Source organism: Gossypium arboreum, chromosome 9 (assembly GCF_025698485.1).
Source record: "Gossypium arboreum isolate Shixiya-1 chromosome 9, ASM2569848v2, whole genome shotgun sequence".
NCBI lineage: Eukaryota > Viridiplantae > Streptophyta > Magnoliopsida > Malvales > Malvaceae > Gossypium > Gossypium arboreum.
In genome coordinates, this window is record NC_069078.1 from 60,271,520 (window position 1) to 60,290,103 (window position 18,584).

The window sequence follows — 18,584 nt, forward strand, 5'->3', positions numbered from 1 at the left end:
TAATATTTTTAAAAGAAAATTTCTAAGTAAATAAAATGTAATCAATCATTTTATATGATTTTTAAAATAATATTTATATACAAATTTTAATTTATTTCACTATTTTTAATATAAAATTCATTTTATAGCATGAAAAAAATAAACTAAAAAATAAATATTTAATTCGATTAGATTAATCATATTTTTAACTTATATTTTACAAAGCTAGCGTTTAAACTCATTAAATCAGATTGATGTCTTAAATTTTATTTCTCATCCCGAATCAAATACTAAATTGAAAATATAAATTAAAATAAATTGAATAAAACATAAAATAAATCTTAAAAAATATAAAAAGTTTAAACATAATTATAAAAGGAGAGTAAATAGAACACAGAGAACATAAATTATGGAAATTAGGTCCTACACTCCAGCTGGATGCCCTAATTTAACTGATTCATAAAAATAATAAAAAACCTTGCTAGTTGACAATCATAGATTTATGAATATCTTTATTTGTAAAACTTTACACTTTATTCATTTGTATTCACAAAGGCCTTTTTTGTTAAATCTAAGTTTTATTTAAACATAGATTTCTTTCTCAAATCAAATCATCCATCTTGATGAGATGCAATTTTTATAAATTTTGAAATTTAATTCAATTGACTATTAAAATATATATATATATATATATATTATTAAGTTTATGACTTCTATTTATACCAAAAAATTTATTTTAAATAAATATAATATATATTTTTGAAAAAATAATTAATTTTTAATTCTTGAATACCTTAGCCATATGAAGAAATGATTCAATTTGGAAAAATTCATAAAACTAACAATATAAAAATATAAAACCTTTTGAATCTTGAGACTCAATGATGGTTTGGTTTGGTTGCAAAAGGTTAATCTAACCTTTTGTTCTTTTCTCTTTTATCTCAAATTTTCAATCTACAATGAATATTAATCTAAAATTTGTAATTTGTCACATTATCTTTATATATTTTGTTTTAATTATTTTATGTTCATATTACATTTTAATAATATTACTAATTTCAATGAATTTATTTTAATTATTGTATTTTTCATAAATTTTATTTTTATATATGTTTTTCTGAATTTTTTATATATTTATTTCTATTTTTCATATTTTTAATGTACACATACTTTTAAGAAAATAGAATATTTTTTATATAAAGTTGTCACATGGTCTTTTGTGATTGGTTATTAAGTTTTTTTAACGTCTTTCAAAAATGGATTAAAAATATAACGAATGCATACTTTATATACTAAATTGGGAAGTGATTGATACTTTAGATATTAAATTGAAACTATAAAAATTTAGATACCAAAATTAAAAAAATCATATATGAAATTATATTGTATCTAACAATATCAAACTAATTATATGATTCCATTTATTTTAATGCAATCATCAAAGAAAAAAAAGTGAGACGATGACAAATTATTTTAAATACAATAATATTTAAAAATAGAATTTCTTTTTAAAGTTTTGTATACTTTAGCCATATGAAGAAATGATTCTATTTGGAAAAAATATCATAAAGCTAACAATATTAAATATAAACCTTTTGAATCTCCACACTCAATCATGCTCTCATTGCAAAAGGTTAATCAAACCTTCTTTCTCTCTCTTCTGTTATCTTTGAGTCTTCAATTTTTTTATCTCTAATTAATATATTATTATATTTAAAATAATAATTTATTTAGTCTTCAAATTTTATAAAAATTTATTTTAATTTTTCATTTATTTTTTACACCTTTTAACTTTTAAATTTGTGATATTTGTCAAATCATCCAAAATAGATAAAAATTTATAAATATTTATAAAAATTTAAAAAGACGAAAACTTAAATGAAGAACTAAAATAATTTTTTTATAAAGTTAAAAGATCGATTAAGTCATTATATCTTTTTATTTTAATTGCGGTTAGATTCTTTATATTTATGCCATATATGATTTGGTTATAAATATTTGGGGTATTGTGTTTTTTTTGTGTCATATTGTATCATGCTTATATCATATTTTTAATTATTTTGTACCAATATTTTTATGTTCCATTAAAGGGTTAATCACATGATTTCATTTCATTTCATTTTTTTGAATAAATTTTCATTTCATTTCTTTATGTAATCATCAAAGTTCTAAATTTGTTTGGATAAGAAAAAAGAGTGAGGTGATGGGAATAAATTTCTACGTTTAATTTTCATAAATTATTTTAGAATTAAGAGTAAAAGTAAAAATTAAATATTTCATTTAGAAAAATAAAAATAGTAATTCAATTAATAGTGAAACCAATAATCCAAACTTATTGACTAAGCAATGGAAGTTAATTACAAATAGGAGAAAATTAAAGAGTAAAATATTATAAGGAAACACATAATTTTGATTAAACTGTTGTATGACGTATCTATCATGAAAAATTCTGTAGATGAGATAAACTGGTGCTAAAAAACTACTAAAAATGTACAATATTAACCAACCACTGATATATACATCCTAATTTTATTATCATCAATTTGCATGATTATGAACTCCAATCAACCGTGATGATAATACCAAAGGTTACGAAACCTATTCCAAATAACCCAATCTCCTCTCCACCTTAAAAATAAAAACAAAAAAAAAACATTGAAACTAAAACTAATAATACTACCATGACATTCAAAGAACGCAAATTGAACTATAGAGGAGATCATTACTTTCATTTTATGAAATTCATGATTTATTTGAATATTAAAATTTGTCTAAAACAATTTATGAATTTATTATTATTTTAGTCTAATTTAATCTTTCATTTTTTATTATAAAAAATCAACTCTAAAACTTAAAATATTTTAAAATATTGTTTTTTAGCTTTAAACTTATTTATATTATTGGAATTAATTAATCTAACCTCCAATTTAATTTGTTATAATTTAATCTAATTTAAGTGTTTGATAAATTATTAAAATTTTCATTACAAACAATGATTTAATTTTTTACTTAATATGAAATTTTCAAAAAAAATATTGAATAAAATAAGCTAGTAGTAGTTACTTATCACTTAATGTAAAAATATTAACTTGATTTTATTTTATTTAAAAATTAAAATAAATAATTAGAAAAATTCAAATTTTCATTTTTTAACTTTTATTCAAAATAATATAAAATATTATATTAATAAAATTTTAAAATTGGACCATTGGTCGGACATTTGGTCGAACCAATTAGGCTACTGATTCGTTAGTTGATCAGTTCGATTAAAAATCATTAAAAATTAAAAGAACGTTTCAACCACCAGTTCAATCGATTTTTTAGCCAATTCAACTGGCCCATACTAATTCAAATCCATTCTTCGAACCGATACGTCAACCAATTTCCGTTTCAATCAGTCTGACTGACTAATTCGTTTCGATTCAAACATAATTGATTAAAATTAATAGATAAATATTTTTTAAGAGTTAAATCAGTCTGAAGTTGGCAACTTTTCCCATATTAAAGTTTGAATTATCAAGTTAAGTCCTGAAGTTGACAATTATTCCTACATTAGAGCTTAAACTTTAGGGTTTTCAAGGACTGAGTTGGTTAAAAAGAAGTTCATGCAACAATGTGGAAACAATTATCAAATTCAAGGCTTAACTTGAGTAAAAATAATTAAGACCTTAATATGAAAAGAGTTACCAAGTTCAAGCCCCAAAATATATTTAACGTATTTTTGAAAACAAATATTTTCTTTTATCAAACAACCTAATTATTTTACTAATTTACTAAATAACTTTTTAATATAAATGCAATACTTATACAATTTAATAATTATTTTAATATTTTAATTTTCAAAATATAAAAAAAACAAAACAAAAATTAAAATTCAATTTTTATTTATTATTATTTTTTCACTTAAATTATTTGTTTGTTCATAACATTAATAAAGCCAAATGGTATAATTAGGCAATATAAGGTTTTAATTAGCCAAATGGCAAAGCCAAGGTTTGTTATTCTTCCCGACAACTGTTCCATTTTCAAATAAAAATTTTCTCCCACATTTTTCCTCTTTGTTTTTTTTTTCTTTTAAATATTCTTTTTTCTCTCTCTTTATTTCTCCTCCACCTTACATTTACACAATTTTCTCTTCATTCTTCAATTCTTGAAGCCCAATTTCGCTCCCCATTTTGTTGTATTTAATCCTTCGAAAGAAACCCATTTTTTTAAATCCAAAAAGAATGGGAAAAATCGGTTCGGGTTCAACGATTTCGGAAGGTGAAAAATCTCAGTTGGTCCTTGAAATTTGTTCATTGTCCACCATTCCAATCGTTTGTTCTCATAAGCACCATTTCAACAACACTGTTAAGTCTCATTTCATCGACTGGTATCGTCTTTTGGGAGTATGTTCTCATTACTTTGTTCATTCCAGACTTTTTAATCTTCCTCGGAATATTTTCCCGGAAAATTTCAGGATTTTCCAGGCCATTTTTGGCTGAATCTTTTCCCCCTTGCAGGTGGCTGAGAATTCAGGGTTTGAGCTTATCAAAAGGCGTTATCATAAGCTTGGTAAGCAAGAAAGTGCAAGAAAATGCATTGTTTTATTGAAAGGGTTTGAAATTCTTTTTCTGGTGTTTCAGCTTTGCAACTTCATCCTGATAAGAATAAACATCCAAAAGCTGAGGTTGCCTTCAAGCTTGTTTCAGAGGTTAGATTTACTTTATTTATTAATTATTATTTTGGTGGCATTGGATAATTGAGATAAATTGGATTGCTTGCTAGAAACATCAAAATTTATTGTGGTCCGCCCTTTCATACTTCTAAGTTATTCGTATTGATTACTTATGTATCTCACTCATTTTCAAATATTACTATTTGTTTCCATTCTTTATTTTTTTCCTAAAATATTTGTATCCACTACATACTCACAATATGTGTCTTTTTTCTAACATACTTATGTTAAATACTTGCTATCTCACTCATATTATTCTTTTTTTTTTAAATAATATTCATATTCAGTACTTGTATCTTATTCATGTTCAAATATAAATATGATATAAATATGATCTTCATATATATATATATATATATATAACTAAAATTTGTTATAAGTTCCTATTCTCTTAATAAATTTTAAATTTAGTCTATGTATTTTTATTTGTATGAATCTAATATTTTACTTTTCAAATTTTAAAATTGAGGTCCAATTGTTAATACTATTAAAATCTACTTTTCAAATTTTAATATTGAGTTTCAATATTAAAATTATATTAAACTCATATTCATCACAATAATTTTTTTAAGTTATATTGTGTTAATTTTGAAATCTAAAAATAAACAACTTAAATTTTTAAAATAAAATATAAATTAAATTTTAAATTTGAAAAATTTATAAAGATGGGTGACATACTAAAAGTTAAATATATTCGTCTCAAATCCGAAAAACATAGATGAAATTGTTTGACCTTGGAATATGTTAGGGGATGAAATAGATGTGAGAGTGGCCCACTACACAGAATCATAAAGATACTAATAAATTTGATAACAACTTTTGGTTGAACAATATCTCTGCTCTAACCACCACTTTTAGGTACCCACTTCATTCTTCCCATTACAGTAATTGTCACCAATTTTTTGTCTTCTTTTTATGCCTATTTACATAAAGGAGTTCCTCATCGAGAAACAGGTAAAGGTTGCTGCATGTTATTATAATTGCATGCATATGCTATCTTTTTGTCAAAATTCAATACCTAAAATAAATTTATTGAGTTAAAGTTCCGAGTTTGTAATCAAAATTGTTCTTTTACTTTTATGCTTATGTGCATGTCTTTGATTGATATTCAAGCCCTAACTTGTTGAATGCCATTTTGTTTTGAAAGATTTATCATATGAAGTAATTGAATTAAATATCGAATTCATACTCGAAATGTTTCTTTTTTTTAAATCTAAACCACAAACTATTGAATGTCACCAACTGGATTAAATTTCAGTTTCATAATCAAATCATTTCTTTACTTGCCAGCTTATGCATGTTCTTTCATTGAAATTTGAACTCTTTAACTTGTTAATTGCCGCATTTAAATGACGATATGTACCAATTGAACTAAGACCCTTGTTTATAATAAAGTTGCTTCTTTACTTCTAGGCAATACGCATGTGTTTTGCTAAAATTCAAACACTAACATGTCAAATGGTACTTTTAAAGAGTGACTATATATAAACCGAGCTTAAGTCCTGGATTCGTAACCTGAACTTCTTCTTTACTTGCAGGCATCTATACCTTTGCTAAAATGCAAACCCTAGTTTGTTAGATACTAACCGAGTTAAGTCCTGAACTAGATCTTGGATTCATTCATGAACTGTTTCTTTACTTGCAAGCTTACGAAATTCGAATCCTAGCATGTTAGATGCCACTTTTGAAGAGTAACTATATATAAATCAACTGAGCTAAACCTCAAGTTCATAACCAGGATTTGTTACATTACTTGCAGGCATATGCATGTCTTTCAGATAATATGAAAAGAAGAGCTTTTAACATAGAGAGATGGAAACACTTCTGCAATGAATGCAATAGAATCCCATATTCAACTGACAAAACTCTCCTCAATTCCCAAACTTCATCAAATCCCAAAAACTTGGGTAAATTCCTACAAAGTTTGAAGGGAATTAGGGATAGATTCAAGGAAGAAATTAGGGTTATAGAGAACTGTTTGAGAGTAAATAACATGTCAAGGAAGGAATCACCAACATTTAAGCCATCAACAAACAGTGTTGGTGGTCGTGAGAGTAGGATTAAGCATAAGATTGAAAAGGAAAGCCCAGTTTTTGAGCCATCAGAATATGGAATTCAAGGTTACCCACATTTGAGGGATAAAATTTTGAACAAATCTGAGAGATTTTGGGAATTGCAAAGGAGAAGTGTAGAGGAAGGAGGGAAATATCATTCACCAGTATTTCAAAATTCTTCTTCACAAACTGGAGGAATGTTTCGGGGAATGATTAAGAGCAGATCAGTTTGTATTCATTCTTGATCCATTATTATTCTTATTATTATTATTATTATTATTATTATTATTCTACCTTTCCATTTCAGATTTATTGCATCTTGAAGATTTTTTTAAAAAAAAAATTTCAAATTTCGGGTTGCTACATTGTACTGTTTTAGACAAAAGAAGTTATAACTTAGGACAAAGAAAAGAGATGCAAGTGTTAGAATTCAGATTTTAGATTTGTTGACATTATTGCATGAATTAACTTAGTTAAATCTCGAATTTAGCTTCATGTTTTAACGTAATTCAAACCCGAAACCTTATTTAATATTCAAGTTATTACATGAACTAATTCAACCAAAAACCGAAATTATTTAATATTTTTCACTGTAAAATAACACTCTCAAGCAATGGCATTTATGCGCAGTGCCCAATGCCCAAAAGGTTCAAGTGTTGAGAGAATCCATGATGAAAAAATGAAAAAAAAATTCAACCCTAAATCTATTCAATACTACATTTTAGGGGTTATTACATATATCAATTGGACTAAATCTCAAATTCGTTTTACATTTTTATAGCAAAACAGTATTCAAAAACAAATCTTCAATTTTGATCAATGGAAGAATAAACCACAAAAAAAAAAAATCAGGTAATAAAAGCTCGTGCATTAAAGATTTTTTTAAGAAACTCATAATTTATAATAATATTCCAAATTCTACAATCATTTTGTAATTTAGCCAAAATTCCTTAACCCTATTAGTTAAGAAAACTCCTTAACCCTATTAGTTAAGAAAACTCACAGTAATTTGCTCTGTATATATTTCATAAACTCCTTCATGATTGGTCATTCACTCGGCATTTCCAGCAGTCCAATCAACAACATCCATTCAACGATCGAGATATTCTACTCTTTTCCGTTACAGGCAGACCTAATTTTCATTTGCTGATTGCTTGGTTTCAGGGATTTTGAGAGTACCATCATCTACCAAGGGCTGCAACTCTTCTTTTGCCACTTTACGGACCTCGGAGTCTGAGGATTCCCAAAATGCAGACACTACCTTTGAACTGCAAATACAACAATGGGAGCCAATATCAAAATATGTAATGTCGGAGATCAAGTGGATGTTTATGCTTTAAATGTGAAACATTTTCAAGGACGCAACAAAGCAGCTAACCTGTGACCCTGGGCCCATAATTGACACTTTCCTTCCAAAGATTTCTTCCACAATGAGGAAGCAAATGCAGGGCAGTCTAAGATTAGTTTCCGTATGGTGCGACTGGAATGGAAGTTTTCAAGCACATGTTCTTCCTCGGATTCATCAGATTTAGGCTTTGCTGCAAGTTCTGCTATAGCTTCATGCAAGTTATTCAACTTTTCATCCAAAGTTGGGTGGAGAATTCCATCAGAACCCCCCTTCGCAACCTACGTTATTTCCAACATGTGCCATGGTGGTTAAATCATGATTGTGGACCGAAAACAGTTCAAATGGAGAAAGCGTTGAATGTCAAGTGTAAATGATCGGTACAGGTACTCTTCGTAAGAAATAAAACTGCTTGGTTATCGACAAAGTTCCAGGCTACCTACTTCTGGATTTTATAAAAAAGAATGCAAACTCCATTAAAAAGACGAAGAACAAAGTTGAGTACCTCGAAAATTACTTCTTTGCCAAAATTTGATGTAAGCAATTCTTCTGCATTCTCAATGCAAACATCAATAAGGTTCTGCAAAACCGAGCATCACAAGTTAACCAGAAATAAATACTTTGATGTCTCTGGCCAATGGACCGAAAAAAAGATCTTAAAAAATACAGAAAAGGGCAGATGACCCTAATGGGCAAGAGCTGCAAACAAACCTCAGCAAGCCCACTGTTGACTAGTAACTCCCTCCTCCTTAATGAAGGATCCTTCTTCCCACCTTCAGCTGAGTTAAGGTTCTCTTCGGGAATATCACCTTTACCAGACTCAGTTGCTTCCATATCAGAATCTGTCGTAGCTACCTCCTTTGTAGATTCTTCATCAAGGTTCTCTTCAGGAATATCACTCTTAGCTGCCTCCTTACTAGATTCTTCATCCCTTGAAAGTTTCTTGGATTTGATTTCTGACTCGTTCTAAGAAAAAAAACAACGAAGTAAATTCTAGCACAGGTTGTTTGCAGTCTTGATAGTTAGACAAAAGACCACAGCCGTTAAACTACCTTAGAACTGAGTGATGGAACAGTTAAATTTAGAGACGCCAAACCATCAGCATTTAAATAGCGTGAACAGTTTGGATGAAGCAACTGCAGCAACAAGCGCCTTGCACTCTGAAATTCACAAAACGCAAACAGAAAACTGTAAACAATGCAATACTAAAAGCTGAACTAATGTCAGCTCCAATAATGGCGCAAGTTTAGGGATGCAATCCATTCTATGGAGATCCTAAAATAAGTGTAAAAAAATATGAACTTTTAGAAGACCCAAGCTGGGCAGACCAACTCCTCAGTTTATCGGTTCGGATTTTAAGGATACTCCAGGTAAATAATTCAGAGAATAATGAGGGTAGATATATATTTCTCTAATTCTTTTATTTGCTTAAAAGGTCATTAGCCCATTATTATTTCACAAGTTATCTTCTTAAAAATCTGTTGTTAAGATAACAGGTTTAGAATAAGTATAGACCTTGTCCAAAGCAAGCTCTTTCAATGTTGTTTGAAGCTCACGGATGATAATCTGTAATCAGAAACTTAAAATCAAGCATTAACAAAAAGCAACATTACATAATAGTATAAAGAAAGGTAGTAACTACAGGCTTCATAGCAGACTAACCTTTGTTATAAGCTTTGTGTCATCAACCATAGAAACAATACCAACGAGTACCTGATAAAACAGAAACCGGACACTTAAGTGCCTTAAATCTTAATGCAAGGCCTCATGACACATTACTCAAAATACTACTAGTTCCATAGCGGAATTTACTGAGAGCAAATTACATTTCAGACATAGAACCATACTGTTAAACCTAGGAACAGTATAACTTGCATTTTGTTAGTGAGCATGGTGATAACTTTAGTTCTTTACATAGGAATGTTCAAAACTCGGTTAAAACCAAGTTAACCAAATTAACTGATTCAATTTGATTTTGGTTAGGTTAATTCAGTTTTAGGTTAAAGGGGTTGGGTTAAATATGTGAATTCAGTCAGTTGTGGGTTTATATAAGTGATAACTGAACCGATCGAATTAACCAAATTAATATAAATAGATTATATTTATATATTTTAAATATTATAAAATATATTTAAAATATTATAGATCTGTGGAAAATATTATAACAACAAAGTTGATTACATTTCTCCGATGATTATGATATTTTTTACGGAAATATACAATAAAATATATAATAATCTTAAACAAATATGAATCAGAAAAGTGTACATCGGCTCATTTATATTAGGTTAATTCAGTTAACTGCCCAAACTGACCAACTTAAGTTGGTTTGGTTATTTCTGTTTTTCCTTAAGTCTGTTCAGCTTTCAATTATGATGGGAGGTCAGATTTCGGGAGACCTCTTTGCACGCTAAGAAAGTTCAAAATAAGCTGTCTACAAAGACTACACATATGGCATTTCTAACAGACGAAGTTTGAGCATATAGAATTCCATAAACAACCCTTACCATGCATCCACATTGATCACGCGCTATCTTGCTTATATGGCCTTTCATCCCTTTGATGATTTTTTTTCTTTCCTAGAATAAAACACAAAAAGAATGATAATTCATGAGTTAACAAAAACTAGGAATTCCATAGGGTAACATCATTTTGTGTTTTACTAGAAAAGGGTATCTTCATGTATTAGGTTTTATGGAACTCATCCGATCGACTGCAACAAACCTTCGCACTCCCATGCTTAACGCAAAGCATCCCAATCTTAGATCCATCTCGGGTATGGATCATACGAACAAGGAGTGGACCAGACAGCTGTTGAATTATATCTGCAGCAGAGGACTATTGACAAACTTAATTTAGAAAGAGAAAAATCACATGTAAAAACCAGTTCTACTGGGTACTGGCAGAGAACTTATTAGAGAATGTTTTGAAGATGCATGTTAAGATCTCAAATACCTTATCAGCTATGTCCAAATACTCTATTAATACCCTGTGTATCATTGAGTGGTCTACTATTCCTTTTTCAAGGATTGGTTGGATTACCGAACTCATGTGTCGCAAAACAGATGATTTTTGCAGGTCCAGCTTCGATATTATATCTATTAACCTGAAATATGGAAATTGTGTCAACCTTTGTTCCCAACTTGTTGCAGTTGTAGGATATTGCTATGGAATTACATATATCCAACAAAGTCATGGAAGGAATAACATTGCAAAATTTAATGACAGCCCATCAACCTCAGTGATAACTTCTGAAAGTATGACAACCATGGCCAAAAAATACAAATTATATATACTCTACCTGCTTTCTTTGATGGATGCGAGGTCTTTGAACAGATGAAGCTCGGTAGAATATAATTCCATCAGAAGCTCTTGTTTTTGAGTGGCATTTCCCAGTTGATATGCATGCTCAATAACTGCATAGGGAGAAGCATGAACACCAGATGTTAGCAAGGCTTGAGAACAGATTTACCTCTCAAGAACGTGTAGTGAACCTAATGAAAATTAGGTGCAGTTATATCCTTAACTTTAACACACATTATGTGCAAATGAAAATGAGTAGACTTAAGACCTACGTTACTTGGTCTTGGGTGTGAATGATGGATATAGGCATGTCCAACATGGGCATGTTCAATTTTGTCCTAAGTTTTTATATGTATTTGGAGGATTATTACAGAGTCATAGCCCCATTACAATGTTGATATATGCACCAGACGGTCTGGAACTATGCTACTCGGATTCGGATGTGAGTCGGAACACAAGTATGTTCCCAGCACAGGTATGCACAATATTTTCTAAGTGTTTCTATGTATTTGGAGGATCCATGGAGTCATATCCCTATACCCATGTAGGCATTTGTGTCAATCATGGATGTCAAACATGGGAACTTCAAAAAAAAGATGGATAATCAGAGCAACATAGCTTAAGGCACATGTTTAAAGCAAATGCACCATTAAATTTGACAAATTAGGTCAGCAAACTAAGTCTTAACGTACCAACAGATCCAACCATGTGTCGAAGAAGTGAAGCAACATGCCCGCGGAGAGATGAGATAACCCCAGCCAGCTGTTTTTTAGATGCTGCATGCATTTAATTATAACATAAGACAGTGATAACAATAGGATTAACAATACCTAGAAGAGAACCATAAAAAGGGTCTGTGAAGCAGCATAACTATACCTGCATCAAACATTTTCTTCACAAGATGCACTGCATAGGCATTGCAAGAAAGGGTCAGAAGGTGTGGCTGAAGCTCGGAGAATACAGCATCTCTTTCTATTTGTGAGCAGTACTTAACACAGGTCTAAGGCCAAACCAGAAAAAAAGGGGTTAGATAATCATAGACTATTGCAGTGGAATTCATTTGAAAATTAAAGAAAAAGGCTAAGAAAACCCACCTGCAGAACACGAGATGAAACATGAGAGCCAGCAATTTCTGGAATCTTTCCCTTCATCTTTTGCAGAGCTTCAGTTATAAGCCTTAGAACAATTCAAGTAACATTTTAGTACAAAAAATAATAATATTGACTAACAATGCATTATATTTGTTCTTACAAACATACTTTGATCTGTCTTCTTTAGCAATATTCCGACGTCTCATCTTTTCCCATAAAGATGCAAGCTCCTATCACAATGTAAAATCATCAAAACTTGCATTAGACCATAATTCGATAATTGCCAAATATTCACATGGTCAGCCAAAATATAAGTTCTAATCAACTGATAAACACATCAACTCAAATCTCCTCAAATTTTTTCCCTTTAATTCTTAATTCCACCATGGTTGTAAACAGGGACTTGTGTTCCTAAGCAATTAGGGTTCGGACAAAAAAAAAATCTAATTCAGTTCAGTCGTTGGTGAGTTGAGTGAGCCCAAGCTGAAAGAAGTTTAACCTGTCAAGTTTGAGTATTCTAATACTTGATAGTGCAACTAATAAGATTTCCCTCCTTTTAATTAGCTATGTTACTTGGATTTGGATGTGAGTGTTGAATACCTACGAAGATATGGGTAGCTTATTTAAGTTTTTCCACGGATTTAAAGGATCCTTGAAGGCCATATCCCCATATCTGTGTGTAGGATACAGGTACTTCATGAAAACTGAAGAGACCGAGCAACATAGTTAATTAGCATAGAAAATCTTCAATTCAAATTTGAACTTGAGTTTAAATACAAATAATCAAGTTTGAAATCGAGCATGAGAGCTGAGCTTGACTTTAACCAAGTAAACAAGCAAGATTGAGAAACTCAATGTTTTTTTCTCAATTCGTGTTCATGCTTTACAAATGAAACTGAACTCTCATCTCTTATTTCAACTCAAGCTTCTTACAGCTTAAACTCAGCTCGGCTTGATTACACCCTAAATAATAATCCAGAGCTCGACTTAGTTACACCCTAAAATTAAAGAATTAAAGGCATAGAACTGACTTGTTCAAGAGTATAATGTGGCTTCCTCTTCTTCTTTCTAGCTTCAGCCAATTCCTACCAAAAACCAATAAAACAAAAAACATTAAATAACACAAAAACAAATTGGCTTTACTTCTAAAATATCTAATTAAAAAATATACATATATATATACATCAAATAACCTTGGCTTGGATTCGACGCTCTCGCTTTGTGAGTTCTTTATTATCATTCCCAGATTCCGATTTCTTAAACTTGGAATGAGTTGGGTGTTCTCGTTTTGGTTTGGATGAGTTGAAAGGTTTCTTGAGGAGCTTGTTTGAAGGGTTTGTTGATGAAGGGGTGGAAGAAAGCAGCTTCGGCATCTTCGATTTCGAGCCATCTTTGTCCGTTTTGGTGCTTGAAAATTGCTTTCTCTTATTGGGTTTTTGCGTTTGTTGATTCTTGGCCGCCATTGAAACTGTTTTTTAGCTCTAAGCTGTGTCTCCTTGGGGATGAGAGAGAAGGGGTTTTAGTTTTAGCCTTTGTTTTTCCGAGGGTTTTGAGTTTAGGTTAGAGGACAGCAAAAAAGACTGGGCCTGCTTGAATTAAAACGGATTTTTTTTTTTTGACGTAAGAAATCAGTATCATGAAAATTTATTACCTTTAAATTTAATTGATTTTTATATTTCTCATAGACATTTTATATTTTATATTTGAGGCTCGTAGTTATCACTTTAAATAAAATTGTTTTTAAAGTTTGAACTATATTTTTCTTTAAAGAATACAATATATCTTATTATTATATCAAACGCTTGTTGGTTTTAAATTTAATTGAGAATGGTTCCCACATTTACTAAATTTTATTTTTATTTGTTTAATTTCCTTTTTCTTTTTAAATTTTCTTTATTTTTGTTGAATTTTTTCACCACAAAGTCATGAAAGTTATTTATTTTTAAATTTATTTCAAATAATATTCTATTAAATTTTAAATTATATGCTAATTTAAATACATATAAAATATTTTAATTTTAATCATATATTTATTTTAAGATAAACATAATAACTTATTTTTATTTAAAAACTAGTTTTTATCCGATAATACATGAGTTTAGTGATATGTATCAATCAAAATATATTAAAATTAGTTTAATAATTAAAACAATAAAAAATTTATGTTAAAATCAATTTAAAATAGATACTAATATAGATATTAAATATTTATCTAAATTTTATGATAATCTAATTAAATATTTATGTAATTTTTTTAAATATTATATATAATATAATCAAATAATATTTATAATTGAATAATAAACCTAAATTAGCTTATAATTGAATACTTAAAATGATTAATTCATTTATTTATTTAAATTAAATAAAAAATAGAGATTACCACTTGTAGTAATACGAAGATGTGTAACTTATTATATTATATATATATATATATATATATGATAACTACATTATAGCAAATATTTGATACACAAATGGAGTTTTTAACTCTAGTAGAATTAAGAGGATAATATATGTCTTTTTATATTTTTAAAATGCTAATTAAGGATAATTTTATCCTATTAACTCTGGTTGTGGAGTTAAAAACTCCACTGCTTATATTACAAATATTAATCCTTCTCGTTAATAAACTAACTTTTATAAATAAGTATTATAAGTATTACTAAAATATTAAAATCAATAAACTTAATATTTTATTTTATTAGGGCAAATTCAAAATGTATATTAAATTTTTATAGAGCGTTAAGTAAATAAAACTGAACGTATCAATGTAACTTTCTCAAAATTTTAATTAATATTTTACTATGCATACCTAACGTTGTAATAATACATTTATGGTAACCGCATTTCTAATAATCACATTCTAGTACAATATTCTCATAAGAAAGCACCAAATGTTTCGTTCAAACCCAAATTTGTTTGGGATTTTATTGCATATGTTGCTTTAGGTATTAGGTGTTTCCATTAACTGCCATAAGGGCAAGGAGTTGTGTAAAGAATCACCACATCAAGATTCTACTTATCTTGATGGTTGAAAGGGCCTTGATACGTGTTGATGTCTTTTTATTGCTCCCAACCTTGGTATGGAGGTCTGATTCAAGCAATGGAATCTCATTTTTTTTTCTGACATAAAGTTTTGATTATCTCACCTTTCGAGGTTTTGTCTTATTTGAGATTAAATTTTTTTAATTAAATTTAAAACTTCATTAACTTCAAAAATATCTCCTCCTAATTGAAAGTTTTCCTCCACATTATGTTTTTTTTTCGAATTAAAATTTCAAAAGGGTAAACAGAAACAATGAAATTGTAATTGTATTAGGTAAGCAAAACTCATTTATGATGTACACCAAAATAAATAAATAAATAAATAAAAACTCATTTATGAACCTTTGGGTTTTTCCTTTTCTGGGCAAATCATCCAAATTCATACTTCAATGCTATCATATTAAAATTCCAATAGAATATGTTTAATATATATATATCTCATAAAATAATATTTTCATACAAAATAGAAAACAACCTTGAATGAATTAATTGGAGCTCATTGATGAACACATTATCATTTTATAATGTTAAAATAGTAATTCAAACCTACTATCAATCAGAATAAATAATATTTTCATATTTTTTAATTAATTTAATTTTAGAATCAACTCAATTAGGTTTTTATTTAAATGTCTATTTTAATTGAATATTTTTATAGTTTGCAAGTTTTAATATTTGGTGTACCATTTCATCCTTTCATTTGCTTTTTGGTATTTCTATAAAATTTTAATTCCCATAGAACATCAAGATTTTAGAATTATATATATTACTGTGTTTTAAATTTTTTAGTCCAATTATTTGTGAAAAAAGACATTTGATTTATTTTTTAAATTTTTTAGTCGTGTTTTAATTTTAATATCTCTATTGTCAGTTTTCTTGTTACACATTTTACACGTAAAACTCTAAACAACTCTTCTATTATACAAGTTGTCGGCCACAATAACTAAATCTGTACATAATCTCCATATCTTATTAGAAACCTTTAAATCCAAATCAATTTCCATATTAATAAAACAATAAGAACCTAATTTTATCACTTGTGTATTCTTCTTCGACAACTTGTACTATTCTTAATAGTATAAATTCCATGAGTATCATGAGGCGAAATTTTATGATCATTTCCATTAGATTGGCAAATAGGGATTTTCATTACCAACTTTTCCATTTCCTTGTAAATCCAAACACCTATTATCTCTTTATCCCAAATTCCATGCTCTCTATTAAATCCGTTTAGACATTTTGTTGAAGTAGCAAAAGCAGGAACCAGTAATTGTTCCATACAAACACTTTAGGGTCATTCTTAATTTGCCATGAAACCTTTTCTTTAATTGTATCTTTTTCTTCCAGTATGCTACTCCACTCATATTATGCCTTCCTCCATAAAAAAAAAAAACAATTGGGAAATAAACTCCTTTAACATCCCTTGCCCACAATACCTTTGGTTCTTACATTATTCTCCAATTTTTCTTACCTAAGAGAGTTTGATCAAATGTCTAAAATTCTTTAAAAACCTAACTCACCTTCACCCGTTGTAATAGTTAAATCCTCATTTCTTCATCCATTGGTCCCCACCAAAACCTTGTTAATATCTTAACATAATTTCCTTGGGAGCTTATAACAAGCTATATAGTACATAGGAATGGTACTAGCTATTGCCTTTATGAGAATTTCATTTCCTCATAAAGGCAATAATTGTTGTTTCCAACTCACCAATTTATTTTGAATGTTGTTACTAACAATCCCAATTATTTCACACCTACTTCATCCATAAAGAAGAGAAACCCAAATAAGTTCCAAAATTAGTAACAATTGAATTCCTAATTTCTCAGCCAAACATATTCTTTTACCCAAAGATACATTTGAACTAAAAAACAAACTTGAGAAGTAATCCCAAATTCATGAATAGAATCCAACAACTTTCTACAGTTTGTTTTGTCAACTTCAATGAAATATGCAAAAAGTAAAAGAAAAACCAATGGACGTGTTTAATCAATTTGACACTACTCAATTGTTGTGCATGTGTTTCAACAAGTATTTTCTTAGACAAAACATCATAGTGAACAAAAAAAGGATAATGTGAAAGGGGTACCATTATCTAAGACCTCTCGAAGGACAAAATTTGCATGTTGATATGTCATTTATAATAAAAGATTATGACACTATTCTAACACATCTCTTGACTTAATTGAACCATTTTGAGTTAACATCTAGTTTGAGCACAACTTCTTTAAGAAAATACCATTCTATCCTATCATACATCTTACATATTTACCTTAAGAACCATCTCTTTCCTTTTTCACTTTTTTATTTTTTTTTATTTCTTAATATAAGATAATGAAACACTTCCCATGCAATCACAACATTTTTATCTTAAGAACCATTTATTTTCTTTTCCTAAGCAATTTGATTGTATGTTAGATCTCAATATCGATTTAAGCCTATTCATGAAAACTTTAGATTCCACCTTACATTTTAAATTGTAAAAGCTAATTGGTCTATATCGAGTAACCATTTTTAACACTAAATTTTGGAGTAAATATTATATTAATGTAGTTCAACCCCTTCAACATTCTTCCACCATGAAAAGAACTCTTAACATCTTTAAACACATCTTCTTGACAATATTCCAATATATATATATATATTTTTTTTTGTAGAAAAACCTATTAAAACCATCATGTATTATTGTCTTGTAAGCACCTAGCTTAAAAAACGACCTCTTTGACTTCCTTTATATTAACATCATCGCACAATTTCTCATTCATTTATTCACTTAAGGTGTGTTTATCATTGTGTTTTAAAAGTGCTCTTTAAGCCAAACCAAGTTTTCAAATAAACTTTCAAGCCAAGCTATTAACTTGCAAAAGCTAATTTGGGACATTTCTTAACCATTTCTCCTAATATTATTAAACTTTATTCGAAAATTGTGTATTACTGTCACTATATAGTAATCACTTCAACCTTGACCTTCAGAACCCAATATTGAATTCTTAAATTTAATAAATTATTTATTCAAAGTCTTGGATGGACTTAAATTAGTTTTTTTT

General features: G+C 28.7%; 2 protein-coding genes across 2 annotated transcripts; one reads left to right on the forward strand and one right to left on the reverse strand.

Moving 5' to 3' along the window:
* The first annotated feature begins 3,947 nt into the window (after nucleotides 1-3,947).
* LOC108456028 (uncharacterized) lies at nucleotides 3,948-7,060 on the forward strand. The gene is made up of 4 exons (XM_017754621.2): nucleotides 3,948-4,367; nucleotides 4,482-4,533; nucleotides 4,605-4,672; nucleotides 6,456-7,060. Exons 1-4 carry the CDS (start codon nucleotides 4,206-4,208, stop codon nucleotides 6,993-6,995), a joined length of 822 nt encoding a protein of 273 aa, XP_017610110.1. The 5' UTR covers nucleotides 3,948-4,205; the 3' UTR covers nucleotides 6,996-7,060.
* A 409-nt stretch (nucleotides 7,061-7,469) lies between these two features.
* Nucleotides 7,470-14,116, reverse strand: LOC108454015 (pumilio homolog 24). The gene is made up of 17 exons (XM_017752298.2): nucleotides 13,683-14,116; nucleotides 13,521-13,574; nucleotides 12,658-12,719; nucleotides 12,493-12,574; nucleotides 12,275-12,398; nucleotides 12,091-12,174; nucleotides 11,397-11,511; nucleotides 11,051-11,201; nucleotides 10,820-10,933; nucleotides 10,603-10,674; nucleotides 9,758-9,808; nucleotides 9,611-9,661; nucleotides 9,148-9,255; nucleotides 8,807-9,061; nucleotides 8,601-8,675; nucleotides 8,129-8,376; nucleotides 7,470-8,018 (listed from the first exon to the last, which is right to left on the reverse strand). The coding sequence occupies exons 1-17, from the start codon at nucleotides 13,950-13,952 to the stop codon at nucleotides 7,883-7,885; spliced, it is 2,052 nt and encodes a 683-aa protein (XP_017607787.1). The 5' UTR covers nucleotides 13,953-14,116; the 3' UTR covers nucleotides 7,470-7,882.
* Between the last annotated feature and the right edge of the window lie 4,468 nt (nucleotides 14,117-18,584).

Excerpts from the sequence above, each read along its gene's own strand:
- LOC108454015 (XM_017752298.2), bottom strand. The coding sequence starts at position 13,952 with ATGGCGGCCAAGAATCAACAAACGCAAAAACCCAATAAGAGAAAGCAA. Across the intron at positions 12,399-12,492 it reads TTTCATCTCGTGTTCTGCAG|ACCTGTGTTAAGTACTGCTC; the intron begins GTGGGTTTTCTT and ends GTTTGGCCTTAG. Across the intron at positions 8,676-8,806 it reads TCAACAGTGGGCTTGCTGAG|AACCTTATTGATGTTTGCAT; the intron begins GTTTGTTTGCAG and ends TCGGTTTTGCAG.
- LOC108456028 (XM_017754621.2), top strand. The coding sequence starts at position 4,206 with ATGGGAAAAATCGGTTCGGGTTCAACGATTTCGGAAGGTGAAAAATCT. Across the intron at positions 4,534-4,604 it reads AAGGCGTTATCATAAGCTTG|CTTTGCAACTTCATCCTGAT; the intron begins GTAAGCAAGAAA and ends CTGGTGTTTCAG. Across the intron at positions 4,673-6,455 it reads CCTTCAAGCTTGTTTCAGAG|GCATATGCATGTCTTTCAGA; the intron begins GTTAGATTTACT and ends CATTACTTGCAG.